The sequence below is a fragment of the Marmota marmota genome, unplaced genomic scaffold, assembly GCF_001458135.2.
Source record: "Marmota marmota marmota unplaced genomic scaffold, marMar, whole genome shotgun sequence".
NCBI lineage: Eukaryota > Metazoa > Chordata > Mammalia > Rodentia > Sciuridae > Marmota > Marmota marmota.
The window spans coordinates 2,466,801-2,483,764 of record NW_026000016.1 but is presented as its reverse complement, the minus strand read 5'-3'; the positions used below and the strand labels follow the sequence as shown (position 1 = coordinate 2,483,764).

Genomic DNA, 16,964 nt, shown 5'->3' with positions numbered 1-16,964 from the left:
ATTCTCTTTTATTGCTGAGTAATATTTCATTGTGTATATATGCCACATTTTTTTTTTATCCATTGATCTACTGAAGGGCAACTAGGTTGATTCCAGAGTTTAGCTATTGTGAATTATGCTATAAACATTGATGTGATTTTTTTCAGTACTGTAGATTGAACCCAGGGGCTCTTAACCTCTAAGCCATATCCCCAACCCTATTTTTACATTTTATTTAGAGACAGGTCTCACTGAGTTGCTTAGGGCCATTAGCTAAGTTGTTGAAGGCTGGCTTTGAACTCGAGATCTTCCTGCCTCAGCTTCCCAAACCGCTGGGATTGAAGGCGTGTGCCACTGTGCCTGGCTCCAAGGTTCTTGTTCCATTAACAAATTTAGTAAATTTTCCTCGAGTGTATCCCTCCAGCCTGGCACGTGTAGGCACTGGGGGTATAGCAGGGAACAGATAAGAAAATGTCCCTGTCCTCCTGGTACTTACATTTCAGTGTATAATAGCTGCCCTCTTTAAAACCACCACACCAATATAAAGAACTGTTTTCTCAAAGAAATATGAGTTAAATGCAGTTTTTTTAAAATTACAGCATTTGAGTGCGGAAAAGCAAATAGTCAAAATTCGAGAAAATATGATTCAAAAGACTGAAGAAATGACAGAAAGACTCAGGAGAGGAAAGATGTGATGAATGTACTCTTTGCAGGAGTGCTAACATCTGTGGTTGGGGGGATGGGGACAGCACAACCTCAGTAACCCAACTGCTGATTGGGAGGTCTGCATGTGAGGACAGCCAACATTCACCCTGGGCTACTAGGAAGACCAGGAGGGGGACTGAGACTCAGCAGCCAGGAATAGAACCAAAGAATTCTTACAGACCCCATTTAACAATTCTCACTGGAGACGGAATCGGGACAGAACCAAATTCATGACTGGAAAAGGCATTTTCCATGGAATAGAACTAATACTTTTTATGTGGTAAGTTTTTAGGGGCAAGGAAAAAAAAATAGAGGATTAAAGAAAAGTAAGAGTGATACTTTGGTAAGTCATTAATAACCCAATCAGAACCTAGAAGGCATACCCAGCTAGGAAATGAAGCGCTATAAATAAGACCATTACTACACCCCAGCTCTTCCCATGACACCACACAGGTTCTGCTGAGCTGGATCAGCATCCATCAGCAGTTTCTGAGATGCTGGACACTCCAGGTGTAGAACACAGCAGCTGAGCAGGTCAAACCCTCAATGGCTGACTCTGGTCAATGACAAATGGCCCTGAGATGATGAGAATCGGGTGCCTGGGAGTAGAGTTTGCCAAGAGGAGGAGAGCAGTCGTTTGGAATTGCTGCATTTGGATAATTATTATTAATGTAACCCAAGACCCAGACCATCCATCAGCAGTCTTACCTAGTTCTGGGGGCAGAACGGTCAATCGGTTCCCCTGAATGTGGAGCTCCTTAAGCTGCGTTAGCTCCCCGATTTCCTTAGGCAGTGAGATCAGGTCGTTATCCCTAAGGCTGAGCTAAATACAAGAAAACAAGGAGTTGTCAAAACAATTTCTCACAACGAGGTACTCGACTGAAACTCTTGTCCTATTCCATGCCCTCTCTCCTTCTCAGGCTCAATCCCTTCAATTTATTTACAAGTGTCTGTGGCTAAACAAGAAACAGTAGCAGGAGTCGTGGCTCATTCCTGCAAAACAAACCTCACTCCTGCTCAAATTGACTTGATTCTACTCCTACAAGGGCTGCAGAAGTGAATTGATTTTCTAAGAATTTAGATAAATTACTTACTATCTGCAACTTTGTGAGCTTCCCAATATCTGGCGGCAGGATTTCAAAATCGTTGTCACTTAGATAGAGTGCACGCAGGGTGGCTGCAAATTAAACAGCAATATATAAACAGGGTGGCATGGAACCCAACCATTTGAGGTCTGATCAATACAAGGGAGTCAGCTTTGATTAATAACCCTGGCTTGGTGAAAAGCCTGTGACATACCTAGGGCTTACTATAATAACAAGCAGGTCAAACTCAGATTTACTGGCTGATTGTGTAGCTGGTGTGTCCAGGAAAACATCTATATCCAAGAGGACTGACACAATTAACAACTGTGGGCACCACTCGCAGTTTTTGGCACAGAGTTTCAATGCATTTTCGGGAAAGATAGCTATTTTTCTCTATTACTTCTGATTCAAGTTTATCACTCCATTTGCATCCAAAATGAGACAAAGAGAACCACTGTGTCACTTACATGAACACCTAGAGCAAAAGGGCTCTTTCATGTAAACTGTGTCACAATAGAGTTTTCTTATGTAAACAGAGAGATGCTCAAAATAAATAAGGAAATGAAGGCTTTTGGTGATGGGAGTCATAACCAAGGCTCATGGCTTCCACTGTCAGACTAACTGCTGATCCTTGCTCCTATAGCCTTAATGACAAAAATATGAAGACAAAAGGGCTGAAATGACGTCATGGAGCAAGAGTGAAGCCCAACCTCAGGAGAATTACCAGGAGGCACTTTGTTCACAATTACAAAGTGATGCTTTGACCCCAAAGCACTGAAGTCTGAAATTCTAAAGCATCAATTGTCCACAATAAAAATGGGGAGTTATAATTAGATGTATGCTTTTAAAAAAATGTATTTACAGGTATTCTCTTTTAAAATTTGGCAGAACTATACGTTAATATATGTAACACAGACAATATAAACTTGGCCAAAGAAAGAAAATATTTTCAAATTGGTTTCATGTGCTTGGGAAAGTCTGGGAAAAACAGTGTACACAATATAAAAACTGAAATTCTAGAGGCTACCTTGGAAAATTCAGATTTTCTGCAAGCCTGAGATGTAGCTATTTGGAGAAGTAGAATATTCATTTAAAGGAGGCAATCTTTTCCTAAATATTTCATGAGTTCCTAGAAAATTAAGTTTTTCCTAACTTTAAGGAGTACCTGCAACAAGAAGTTTGTTTGTATATAAAAAGATAAAGTATATTCATCTATTACCAACAATTGCTTCATGTTTGCGTACTGGAAAAACTGACAACACCAGTAAAGTATTTTTTATAAGGCTTAAAACCAGAATCCTGGCTAGAAAATTTTAAAATTCTGTTAACAGTTTATTAATGGTATTTTCATAAATAATTGTCTGGAATATCTTTAAGCAAATATCCTACAAAGAATTAATAGCAACATGGGAGTCCTTTTTTTTTTTCTGGCATATTCTTAAAAAAGAAAGTCAAATTTCTTAGCCAAATGTGAGACTTGATCTCATTTAGTACAAAAATCTCTCTCAGAAAGTTAATATGACGTTACTAAGTCCACTCCTGCCCAGAGGTGTCAGATAACTATATATCAAATATACATACTGCTGAGCTATGAAGGAATATTCAAAAGGAGTCTGTAAAGAAAAAAATATATATGTCTCATAATTTCTCTTAAGAGTTTGAGCCCTGGCAAATAAATTTCACTCTTAGAATGCAAAGTACCATGTTAAAAAGATTTATAGAATAAAAAGTTTCTTACTAAGGTAAAAGAAATTTCCAGGAAGAGAATTTTCACTCAAGTTGTTGTAAGTCAGGTCCAGGACCTCGAGAGCTGGAAGAGAGCCAAATCCTCGAGGCAGAGTGTTCAGCCTGTTCATCCTGTCATTGGGGGAGAAAAACCTGTCATCACATGCAAAAGATGTTTACACGCAATACTGCATATTCACACTAAACCTGGTTGGACAGGCTGAGGGTCTACAAGGGATGCCAAGATTCTAGGGGCATTTTACGTTACTTTTCAAATTTTTATTATTAAATTTCTTTAACTGACAAGTAAGAATTGCACATACTAATGCTGAGCAGCATGGGGCAATGGGTACAAAGTCAAACAGCTAAATCAAGCTATCGCCCATACGTATTACCTCTTAGATATAGTTTGAGCATGTATGAGTACGTAAACACACTCATACAAACACATACACTACTCTCAGCAACTTTCAAATAAGCCATCCATCACCATGATGCACAATATTCACTCCCCGTCTGACTGAAATTTTATGTGCTTTGACTAACATCTCCCCACTCCCCCTTCCACTGGGACTCTGGTAGCCCCCATTGTATTCTGAGTTTAACATTTTTTCTTCTTCTTCTTTTTTTTTTTCCCCACTGGGGATTAAACCCAGGGGTGCTACCACTGAGCTACATCCCTAGTCCCCTTTATTTTGGGAAAGGGTCCAGCTAAATTGCTGAGGTTGGTCTTGAATTTGTGACCTCTGTCCCAGTGTCTGGAGCAGCTGGGATTACAGGCATGTATCAATGCACCTGGAGAATTTGGGTTTCTACATCCTACACATAAGTGAGATCATGCAATATATTTATCTCACATGGTATAATAATTTTTGTCACTCACATGGTATAATAATTTTTATCAGAGAATATATATTTTTGTGACACATTTGAAAATTTCTTGTACTCATATTCTCCAATGGTCAATTTCAATTACGGTTTTATGTAGAAACAAACTATCACAAAATATCTGTCACCTAGAGAAAAACTTCTCTACAAATGTATCAATAATACTTCACAATTTTGGACTTTTTATTTCATTTATTCGTGTGTGTGTGTGTGTGTGTGTGTGTGTGTCTGGTTTTTGTTTGGTTTGGTATCAGGGACTGAACCCAACGATGCTTTACTACTAAGCTACATCCGCAGCTCTTTTTACTTTTTGTATTGAGATATGGCCTTGCTAAGTTGCTGAGGCTGGCCTTGAACCTGCACTCCTCCTGCCTTAGCATCCTGGGTCACTGAGATTATAGGCATGTGCCACTACACCTGGCTACTTCATTTATTCTTTTTAATGGGAGGAGGATATCAATTTTCTGATGTACAATTACTAAGATTGAAAACCATCTGCCATTAGAGTGTTTTCTGCCAGGGGCTGGGAGAGGAGGGAAGGAGTTGTTTAATGGGTATAGAGTTTCAGGCCTGCAAAACCAGAAACTTCTAGAGATTGGTTGCACAACAATGTGAAAATATTTACCACTCACTCGACCATATACTGCTAAATGGTTAAGATGGTAAATTTTAGGACCCCATCTATGCAACTATGCAATTAAATACAGAAAGGTTTGTACAATTGATAAAACACCAAGAGCCAAAAAAGCAAACTCCAAAGAGAACAAGTAAAACTAAGACGTACATAATGAAAAACAAAAGTTTACCACTCTGTCCTACGGAACCTCAAATCCAACTGAATAAAACCCAAGCTCATTATCTTCCCAAACTTATCTCCATTTATATTTCTATTTTAGCTGCCCAACACAGCTCTGGGTATCCCCCCATCCCCTCTGTTACTGTCTTCAGTTTTCCTCATGTTTTTCCCACGAAATCCTTCTCCTGCCTCCACCATCACCACCCTAGTTCCCCAGGAATACCAAACTGGTGTTCTCAATGGCCTCCCGATCTGCATTCCAGCCCCTGCCAATCATCCTCCACACTGATCTTTCATACAAAAATCTGACCTCTTCTCATATCCACTAATCTGCTGCGCAAACTTCTCAATGTTCAGCAGGATAAAAATCAAAGCTCCCTTCAATGGCACTTTTGACTCCCTGCCACGATTGACGTCTATTTGTTTATAGTTAGGTTCCTAAACTGTAACATGAGCTCTGTATGGGCTGGTAAGTAGTACTGAGAAAAATAACTGATACCTGGCTGGGAGTTCAATAAACTCATTAAATGAGCAGCAGAGCAGGGCATGGTGTGTACCCTGTAATCCCACCTACTTGGGATGCTGAGACAGGATGATTCCAAGTTCAAGCCTGGGCAACTTAGTGAGACCCTGCCTCAAAATAAAAATAAAAAAGTCAGGGGATGTAGCTCAGAGGTCAAGTACCCTGGGTTGAATCCCCAGTGCCATCCTCCCCAAACAAAGGAGCAGCAGAGACACATTCATGATTGTCTATAGCCTTGCCTCTCACCAATCATCCCTTGTCGCACACTTGACACTCAGCAACACAAATAAACTTGCAATAAGACTTTGTAGGACATGTGGTACAGTGCTCTGAGTTTTAAATATGTCACTTTATCAACCCGAGATGTCTTGCTGCTTCTAGTAAATGTCTTGCTGCTTTCTGATAAATTCCTTCTCGGGCCTCAAGCCTCAACTCCAATCCCACCTATGTGAGCCCTTCTGAGGACCACAGGAAGGCCAGCCTGCTCCTCTCTGCTCCCTCTGTGGCCCTACTTGCCCCAGCACACCTGTGACCCTGCTGGACCATTGCTGCTGACTGCCCACAGGCCCTGCTCTCATGCCTAAGACGCAAACCATGATTTTCACATTGCAACCCCAAGACTAGCAAAAGCTCCTGACATAGAACAGGAACTTACATGACAAGAAATATATGAAAAAAGAAAAAAGTTATAGTAACAATAATAACTACTATGTCCTGCTCACCAGATACATAATGATGGAGATATACAGAACTACCTTAATAAATGAATGAATTAACAGTAAGAATGTACATACATGTCTAATTTTAGCTTCTTACTTACATACAAATTATACATTAGGACCTAATAATCTTCAAAAACAAGATTTAAAATGTAGGAGCCTCTCTTTTCTCCGTTGCCTGATGGGATACCATCTCCAGATTTCAGCAAGAAAAATAGGTTGCTACTGTGGAAACCAGTATGGAAGCTACTCAAAAGACTAGGAATGGGACCACCATGTGACCCACACAAACCACTCCTCACTATTTGTCCTGAAGAGTTAAAGTCATCATACTATAGTAATACATCATACCCACGTTTATAGCAGCACAACTCATAATACATAAACCATGGAATCAGCCTAGGTGTTCTCCAATGGATGAATGGATAAAGAAAATGTGGGATATATACAAACTGGAGATTATTCAGCCATAAAGAAAAATGAAATCATGTTATTTGCAGGAAAATAAATGGAACATGAGACCATTAGATTAAGCAAAATTAGCCAAACTCAGAAGGGTTAAGGGTACTGTGTTTTCTCTCATATGTGGAAGCTACAGAGGAAAAAGAAAAATAAAGATATGTTAAGGCATCTAATGAATATCAAAGGGAGATCAATAGCGGAGGGGAAAGGGATTAGGGGTAGGGAAATGGGAAATTCTGGGGAATGACAGGGGCCAAATTCATACTGTGTGCATATGTAACAACATCTGAATATGTAACAACATCTGAATATGTAACAACAAATTCCACCTTATGTACAACTATAATGTACCAATAAAATATGGAAAAAACAAAAATATGGGGTTGCGGCTTTGGCTCAGTGGTAGAACGCTTGCCTCACATGTGTGAGGTACTGGGTTAGATTCTCAGAACTACATATAAATAAGTGAATAAAATAAAAGTCCATCAACAACTAAGAAAAATTTTAAAATAAACAAACAAATAAAAAATACAACCCATTCAAAAATAAATAAATAAGGGGATGGGGTTGTGGCTCAGTGGTAGAGCGCTCACCTAGCACGTGCAAGGCTCTGGGTTCAATCCTCAGCACCACATAAAAATAAATAAAATAAAGGTGTTGTGTCCAACTACAACTAAAAAATAAATATTAAAAAAAATAAATAAAGCAAGGTCTCGCTCTCCTTTAAACTCCATTTCCTTTCATACATTTGGAAAAGAATGCTCTTAGAAAGACTGTGTCTCAGCCAGAGTGAACATCAAAATAACACTGTCTACCTACACCCCCAGAGGAAAGAATGAACTAATACTCATTTCATGAATGAGACTTTTTTTTTCCATAATTGTTTCCTATTTAATTAATAAATACCTGGTCAGCTTCTATTGCCACTCCACGTAAATCGTTAGCTTAACTGGAGCATTTAGTGGATACAATTTAATGAATATATTACTTCGCACAAAAAATAAAGCATCAGTGGGCAGTTTCATCTAATACCTATGATGGTGGAGATAGAATTCAGAAGTTGAAGTTCTGGTTGGCATCTACGGAGAACGCATGGACCCAAACCAATGAAACTCTCCCCAGCTCAGCCACTGACCTCGGGTTATCAAGAACAAGTCACTTAACCCCTTGGGAAGGGCTTGGCTTCCTCTCTGTGAAATAAAAGCATTAAAGTCTGTCCTCCCCACCCCACAAATATTGAGGGGTCAAATGCTGGAGGGAGGACTCTGAAAACTGCAAAGCAAGGTAGGAATACTAGGTATTATTATTATTCACTGTTACTTGGTTCTGCAAACTCAGCTACCCATCCCCCTGATAAAGGAAGACTAACCTAAGGACACAGAAGAATTTCAAGAGTTAATGAGGTGGCTTTAGGGAATGGACAAATGTCCAACTTCAAATTGGTAAGAAGGTACTTTGTAAGCTATTTCTACTTAGTACAGGGTGGGCAGGGGAGCAGCTATATTATGACTTGTCTGGGCAGTTAATGTTAGCCAAATAAGTCCCTTCCTGGTCAACACAACTGAAATAAAATTTTATTGGAAACAAAATACAGTAAAAAAACTCCCTTATTGTGCCAACAATTAGCTTCTCAATTAGCTCTCAAGTAGATCTGCACTAATGCAGGCCATTGAAAGGATATATTAAAACAATAAAACTTTTTTGAAAACCTAAAACATAAAAAGAAATTAGAAATCCACTTCTGTGCAATACTATAAATGGCAGCCCCCCCCCGCCCCCACGCTGGGCTTCCCTTCCACTTCCTCCCTCACCTTCCTTTCCTCTCCCACCCTCCAGTACTCACCCAAGGTTCAGGTGTTTGAGTTTCTGAAGGCTGCTGATCTGTGTGGGCAGCTCCTCAATCTGGTTATTAAAAAAGTTAAGCACTTCCAAGTTCTTCAGTTCGGCTATGTTTGGTGGCACAGCTATGAAAACAAAGTGTAGAGTGAGAATCCAGGAACCTCCCTCCTAGCCAGGAATGCCAGCAACACATTCCACTTTTCTTTCAAAGGAAGGAGAAATGAAACTCCAACGTGACCCTCCAACTCACACACAGGTCTTATAGGTTTTGTGTAGGGTTTTCTTAGGAACTAACTCACCACAGAGCAGAAGTGGGTGTGTTTCCTCCCTGTACAATTAGATAAAAAAAATTCTTGGCATCATTCAAATCAGATGGACAGTGAAGAGGAGAGCAGGGAACAAGAAAGGACAAAAAAGAATTTCTGTGCCACAGGCAGCCTAAAGTGAATATTACTAAGTATATATACGTCCAATCGTCCTATGTCGAGTAAGCACAATCGTTTTCTTCCTTTCTGTTCCTATGCATCTCCACCAGAAGAAAGATGGCAAACCCCCAAGTCCCTTCCTGAGTGATGATGCATTCAAGCCTTTTTAAACAAACCAGTATCTGAAGAGCTGTTGTCTTTAACGTTGTACTAAATCACAATTCCAGCTTCACCCTTAACTGATCAAATATTCAGACTACATGGTTTCTGACTTTTGGCCTCTGGAGTAATATGCTTTGATCAATACACACACACACACACGGGTCACATCAGATTAGAAACTGATCAATACAATGTTATTATACAGAAATACAAAAAGCCAACTCAGTAGCATGCTATGAATAGAAGTATGCAGATCAAAGGAAAAATAAACCACCAGGGATCCAAAAGGGTCCCTCATTCCTGATATTCTAGACCTGCAAACAACCAATGTAAAAGCCAAAGGCATCGTTACCTCCAAAGTTCAGGCAGCCTCAGCATCAATATACGCCTCATCCATGAATTCAACCAACCGTGGATCAAAAATATTGGGGAAAAAATGCATCTGTACCGAATATACAGAGACTTTTTTTCCTGGTCATTATTCCACAAATAATGCAGTATTATAACTATTTATATAGTATTTACATCATATTAGATATTATGTCACCTAGAAAGGACTTAAAGTATATGTGTGTAGGTTATAAATAAATACTGTTATTTTATATAAGGGACTTGACTATTCTTAGATTTTGTTATTCAAGGGGCTTCTGGAGCCAGGTCCCCAAGGACACTGACAGACAACTGTCCAAATCTTAATTTGACAGCAGAGAGTCTTTCAATAAATTGTCATTTTCCTATCCATTTGCTATTCAGTTTTTCTACAAACATTTTGTACGTGCCCTGAGCTTGCCCATGGTTCATGTGAACTCTAATACCAAGACTACTTAGGTAAGTGGAATTGTTGACACAAGCCTAAGTCCAGCACAAGGAAGTGGGTCATGTCTCGTGTGAGTGTGGTTCCTTCCCACAAGTCCCTCCCGGGAAAGCCAACCTGCCTGCCGGCTGGTCATACCTAAACTCAGAACCCAGGGCAGTTATGCTTAGAACCACTACCAAGGAGGGTGTAAAAATCCAAACACGCATCTGAAATATTTAAGGGGATAGCAGTTCCAAGAACACCAGCTGATACTCCCAGAAGAAAAGGTAAAGAGAACAGGCACACTACACTCTCATCAGTTCTGAGGAATCATTTTTCAGTGTTAAGAAATACCTAAGGCATCAATGACCTGACTTCTTTTAGTGGTGAGACTTGGTAAATGTTTTCGTTCCAAGGAGGAAATGAAGACTACAGATCATTCTGGACTAAGACCCACCAGCAGGGGGCAGTAATCCAGTGACTGGGCCTTACAATGATTCCAGAAGTGGCTGGAAATAAACACAGATTTTCATAGAATAATCTGGGCAGCTGCGAGTCACCTCCAAAATTACTCTTGGACACCAATACATGAATCTTACCTGTACAATGTGGACAATACAGGTAAGATTTTAGGTGCTCACTTTATTGTAAATAATCACCGAGAAAGTCATCTGGTTTTGCCCGCTGGGTCGCTGGGCGTCATCTTCCCCTGTTCCCTGCTTGACCATAAGTGAGTTGCACTTACCCAGCTTTCCCCTGGTTCAGCCTCCAGCTACCACTAAGCCTACTCTCACTACACTCATCTGATTAGCTTGAAGAGCAATAAAGAAAGTTAGTGAAACCAGGAGAAAATGATGATCTCAATTTAGCCACAAACCAAGAATAATGTGGCTAGAATTACTGCCGCCTCCCCAAAGTTACTCTGTCAATGCAATTAAATGCTGGTCTAAAGGTATCGCCTTTTTGACAGGATGAGAGATTATTTCACTCTCCTTGCTAAATCAGTCCAATTTAAAACCACAAATTATGCTAAATGTGATTTAGGACTTTGTTTTGTGGACACAAACAATAAGCCCACATTCAATTTACCAAACCTCTCCCAGCCTTTTGGTGTGCATGTGAATTTTTAAAGATTCCATCCAAGCTTAAGGGGGTGGGGGGGGGGAATCACATGGCCAATATTCTTTCTAACCTACAGAATGTTTTCCCTCAGCCATAGTAAAAATCAAAAGAAAGTTAACACTCAGACCTGTCTGGGTGGGATTCCATTCATTCTTCCAGCCAACAGAGAGGGCTCATTATGAGCTCAGTGCCATACTCTTTGCATCTAGCATTACAATGTTCTGGGGATAAAGTTAGCTATGTTATTTAAAGAAAGTAACTAACAAAAGAAGGGATATCAAGGTCAAAACTGAAACAGGCTTAGTGCTTGGGAAACAAGCAAATCCTAACAAAATTATCCCTGAAAAATAAAAAAGTGGATAGAAATTGTGCAATGACTAATTCATACACTTACACAGCACAAATAATTTTAACTATTTTGAGAAGGTGGATGTAATGTTTCACCAGTCAAAATCCTCTACTGAATTTTTCAAGATATTTACATGACACATTCTCAAAAAGCAGCATTTAAAAATATAGCTAGACAATGAGCATCAATGTATTTCTTATTATGCTCCCAAGCCATTCCTTTTCCAGACCAGCTATACCCACACAATCTAGAGACAACATGGGGCTGAGCACACAGAAGGGACAGATGAGCAGTGCATTGTCTGACCCACTGGGTGTGCCCTGGCCTGGTCCTTGGAGGGCTGACACAGGCCCCTTCCAACTCAGCCCTGGACATGCTGTATGTGTCTTACTCAACACACAACCTCTCTGAGCCTCCATTTCCTCAAAGATAAAATGAGAAAGCTGGATTATAGCCATTTCTAAATTGTCTTCCAGCTGGTTTTAAGACTCTGTGATTCTAAGAAGAGATATGAATTATGAAAATCTATGATAATGGATTTAAACAATGCAACAATGGACCCCCAATTAGGAAGTTCAGTCATGTAGAACTTTCCTTCCAACAAAGAATTCAGTATCATTTTCTGTTTCACCAGTGATGATTCCTTTAATTTTTAGACTTCAGTTGTTAGATGTGGAAGAAAGGTTCTAACCATTCTTAGGTGTTCCCTGGTTTCTAAATGTCAACTCTGCTCCAATCACAGGACCAACAACCTCTGGCGGACTCAGCCCAGGGCTTCTCCTGGTGTTCTAGAAAAGGCAACAAGGTTGTAGCCATGTCAGCCTAATAGCATGCCCAAAGCCTGGTTTCAAAGTTATTTTCCAGGGTTTGTAATGGTTCAGACTAACAAGCTCAGCATAACCCTTTTTCCTTCAAGTTCTCCCAAGTCAAAGAACCTGAACATTATTCTAGAGTTTCATCTATCTCACAGGCTAGCCCAGACTCAGCAATGTAGCATGTGCATGCACAAACATACACACACCCAAAGTTTCTGGATGATTCCACAAGAAGTTCAAAGTATGTGAAGGACTCATTAACAGCTCCTTTAAAAGTTCCCTCAGGCAGGAAAGTTCACAACATGCTTCCCTTTCTCCACCTCACTTTGCACACAGCTCTGTTCCTTACAGTTTTACTCCTACTAGAAGGACCTGTGCCCACTCTCAGCAGTTATACTTATTTACCAGGTGACGCACACTTGAAGTACGTTTTACACCATCAGTGTTACTCTTAAGAACAGGCTTCCTAACTAGCTAGCCTCTAGTGAACGGCCCTCCCCAAAAAAGAACCAGAACAATCAAAATAAACTACTGACACAGCAGCAGGAGTTTCGCTCTAGGAGGACTTTTTTTTTCTCATAAAATTAACAATTCTGCAACCAATAATGTATTTTTATAGCATTTGGGGAGTTTACCCATAAAATAGCAAATAGGATATGCTCCAGAGCTAGACTATCCAGTGGGCACTGACTAGTTATGTAGCCATTTGAACCTAGATTAATCATAATTAGATAAATAGTTCCATCATTGGGTCATACTAGCCATACTCGAAGAGTCTGTGGCTATTTGCTCCCAGGTTGGACTTTTCCACATTGCAGAATGTTCCATTGGCAGTGCTGATCTACAGCAATGGATCTCAAACTATGAAGCATATCAGAATAAACCAGAGGGCTCATGAAAACCTGGACAGGGGCACCTAGAGCTCCTGATTCAGTAGGGCTGGGGTGAGACCTGAGAACCTGCATTTCCCACATGTTCCTAGTGAAGTTGATGCTGCTGGTCTGGAAACCATATTTTGGTCCAGAGAACTTCTAATTCATTAGCAAGGTCAAGATCATTAATGCAATGCCTATTTCCTTTATCCCACACATTATCGATGATGAGTGTCATAATTGAGCTTATCTACCTTCAGATTCCTACTGAACCCACAGATTGACTTAAAAAATGAACAAAGCAAGATACACCAGGTGGACAATCCCCTCAACCTGAGCGCTACATTCAAACCGTTCTAGCCAATGTGCTGATCCAATGCATATTTTCATGGAGACATCAGTTATCAGGAAGATGCACAACCTTCAAGGGAAGAAACGCCCTATATTCCCTAGTTCAGTGAATCAAGCAGCAAATTCATCATGACCAAGTGTGGTCACATGGAGAGTTGTCACTTGTTATACTTTGGCTTCGAAAACATTGAGGCCTAACAGAAGAATGCCAGTGGAGGGCGGGGAAGTGACAGCACTGGCAGACTTGGGTGCAACCCATCAGGGGCTTTTTGAGCAAAAGCATCTTGGCCCCCGAGGCAAAGAAACAAAACTGTGAAGAGTGACAGGCTCTGGGAACAGCAGGCGCCATGCAAAACATAAGGAAGGGAGATCCACCGGGTGCAGCCCACAGAACGGTCAGGGGGATCATGCATTGGTCTTTAGAGCCATATGGTTAGCACCAACAGCCGGGTCCTCTTCAGCTACAGAAGGGCAGCAATAGACTATGCACCATGTTAACGCCCACGCTGCCAGGAACCAGAAGCTCCTCAGAACACATGTGGGTTTCCATCACCAGCCCAAGCATGAAATCCGGAGGTGACCTCACTCTACCACCTCCACCCAACTTCTAGGTGGTGACAGTTATGCTATGCCCAATTATTTTTTGCAGAAACACCAAAAGCTGTTTTGAGCTCTGGCAATTTCCGGGCAAGAGCTAGTTTAGGGTATGAAAGCCAGGGGACCTGGCTGTATGTTTCTTTGAAAAAAGTGGATTCAAGATCCAGCCTTTGCATCCATTACCAGAAGCCAATAATGGGTTGCAAATTATCACAGGGGTAAGACAAGGGGGAGCTAGAGCAGGTGCTTCATGGGAGCCAACTGTCCAAGGAGAGGGCTAAGGCAGGAGGTGGCATTGTGGTGTACATGCCCAGGGTTGCAGTGAGTGCAACACCCATCCTTTACCCATTTACAGAGATGCAAAAGTGTCACCACCTACACCTCAAGGTTAAAATAAATTGGCAAAATATCTAAGCATCCACCTCAATAACTTAAGCCATCAGGCTCCAATAATATCATAGTGAAATAGAGCTAACAGGCCTGATTCTAAAAATCTGACATATTTACATTAAAAAAGAGATTTGTTATTTTGTTTTGTTTTTGGTACTAGGATTGAACCCAGTGAAGCTTTACCACCAAACTACACCCCAAGCCCTTTTTATATTTTTATTTTGAGGCAGGGCCTTGCCAAGTTGCTGAGGGCCTCAGTAAGTGGCCCAGGCTGACCTCAAAGTTGAGATCCTCCTGCCTCAGCCTCCTGAGTCCCTGGGATTACAAGTGTGTGCCAGTACACCTGACAAAAAACAAGATACTTCTGTCTGCTACCATAACAAATGAAAATGTTTGGTGGAATTTTTACATCACTGCATGCTCCTACTAGTTTTTCTTTTTAAAAGAAAAACATAAAGAATGGTAAAGGATACTAAGTTAGCTTAGGTTGTACTACCATAACTAGAAATATTATTAAAAACATGAGATGTAATCTCAAGCAGCTTGGGAGGCTGAGACAAGAGGATCACAAGTTCAAAGCCAGCATCAGCAAGGGCGAGGTGCTAAGTAACTCAGTGAGACTCTGTCTCTAAATAAAATACAAAATAGGGCTGGGGATGTGGCTCAAGTGTTTGAGTGCCCTGGTACCCTCCCCCATCCCCCACCCCCAAAAAAACATGAGACTACAGGAAAATGAGTGAGATTACTTATTACACAGTCAGTATGGAAGAAAACAATCACTAAAAAGAAAACAAAGAAACCAAATGTTTCTTTGCCTTAATATGTGATGAATACAATTGTCATACAATATATTGTATGACAACTGTCCTCTTTGGCCTGAACCAGGAAAAGTGAGAAGAAACCAAATTAACAGAAACTGTAATGAAATAGGATTTGGGGCATTCCTGGTCAAAGAAATAGCACAGTCCTTTTAATCCTTAGCTACAGCAAGTGGAAAACATCAGTCTATTCACACCACAGAGGTAATGTCTAGACTAATTATATACACATCAATTCTTTCAGCAAACTGGGAATCATAGCCCTCAATGCCATTTTAATGATTTCATGTAAAGAAGGATCTTTATTCTTGCATACAAATAATTATGCTCTTCAGAATTTTATATACAAAAAAAAGGTCATTCGTACTTATAGTGATTAATTACCTTTGTTTTCTGGCCAAAACCACAAGGTGGATAATGAACTAATTATATATTACCATAAGAATTTGAAGTTCAAAAGTATACTAATGATAACTGGCTTCACGAATTTTATGGGATTGGCCCCCAAGCAGCTATTAAAGCAGTGAATTACAGTAGTTATAGGTTATTTAAAAACATAAAGTTTATGAAACACTGGAGCAAATTCTCATTTAGAAGGTTCTACATGTTCCTCAAGGTAAAAATAAAATGGCAAAATATCTAAGCATCCACCTCAATAAAAGCCAACATCCCCCCAAATATTATTAGATTTAGGAATAATGATGGTAATACTCCTTTTGGTTAACCAACAAGCTTGTGCTGAGCACCCACATCCCAAAGTATATACTTATTGTATCCTTCCATGGATTATCCTCCTTAGGATTCTGCAGCTTAAGTAATTTTAAATAACCAAAAATATCCCTGACTTAATCACCACAAAAAAAAAAAAAAGCACTCTTTCAGGAGCAGCAATGAGAATAATCAATTATATAAAAATTAGGGGTGAAAGGTACAAACAAGCAATAAGGTAGATTTTAGAATATAAAGCCAAACATGCAAAAATATATATCCCTGAGCTTTAAGAGTATATATGCATAACCAAACAAATCACCCAAGAAGCTGGCAAACATGTGTTTCCTCTCCTCTGAGGATGCAAAAACTAATGTTGGCATCTTATATTAACCTTCCAGGCAGAACAGACACAGAACCGTCTGTGCAATCTTCAGGTGCACCTGCAAAGCCTGACTTCTTGCAGGAACACACAGTCTAACTTGCACTCCAGTCCTGCCAGGGTGTGTACCCCCAGCATGTATGGTCTGCAGGGTCATACGCCCAACAGACAGCTGTAAATTGGGAGCTGGGTGGGAGAAGGCAAATGGAGGGGAAAGAAAATGGCATTCTCAGGCCTAGGGAGGAAGTGACATCTGGTAAAGGGTAAGAAAGAGACAGAGAATCTGCCAAAAAAAAAAAAAAAAAAATGCCTAAGATGTCCCCAGACACCAAGAGGAGCAAGAGAGAAAAGAAGACCACAAAAAAAAAAAAAAAGAACTACACTCAATGGAGAAAAGCAAGCATCAGATGTTAGAAAAAAGGGCATACTTAGAACTTTTATGTGATGTATGTATTG

The 16,964-nt window shown here is 40.2% G+C and overlaps 1 protein-coding gene across 5 annotated transcripts in view; it reads right to left on the bottom strand.

Annotated features, from left to right (window-relative positions):
• Positions 1–16,964, bottom strand: part of Rsu1 (Ras suppressor protein 1) — a 182,449-nt gene that overhangs the window by 135,140 nt on the left and 30,345 nt on the right. For 4 of the 5 annotated variants that reach the window (XM_048809054.1, XM_015483409.2, XM_015483408.2 and 1 more), the window contains 4 exons: positions 8,726–8,846; positions 3,508–3,626; positions 1,779–1,861; positions 1,393–1,507 (listed from right to left, as the gene is read on the bottom strand). In XM_048809054.1, the coding sequence (XP_048665011.1) occupies positions 1,393–1,507; positions 1,779–1,861; positions 3,508–3,626; positions 8,726–8,846 (438 nt within the window). Of the gene's footprint in view, positions 1–280; positions 421–1,392; positions 1,508–1,778; positions 1,862–3,507; positions 3,627–8,725; positions 8,847–16,964 lie in introns of those variants that run through there. The other variant, XM_015483410.2, reaches the window with a different exon arrangement.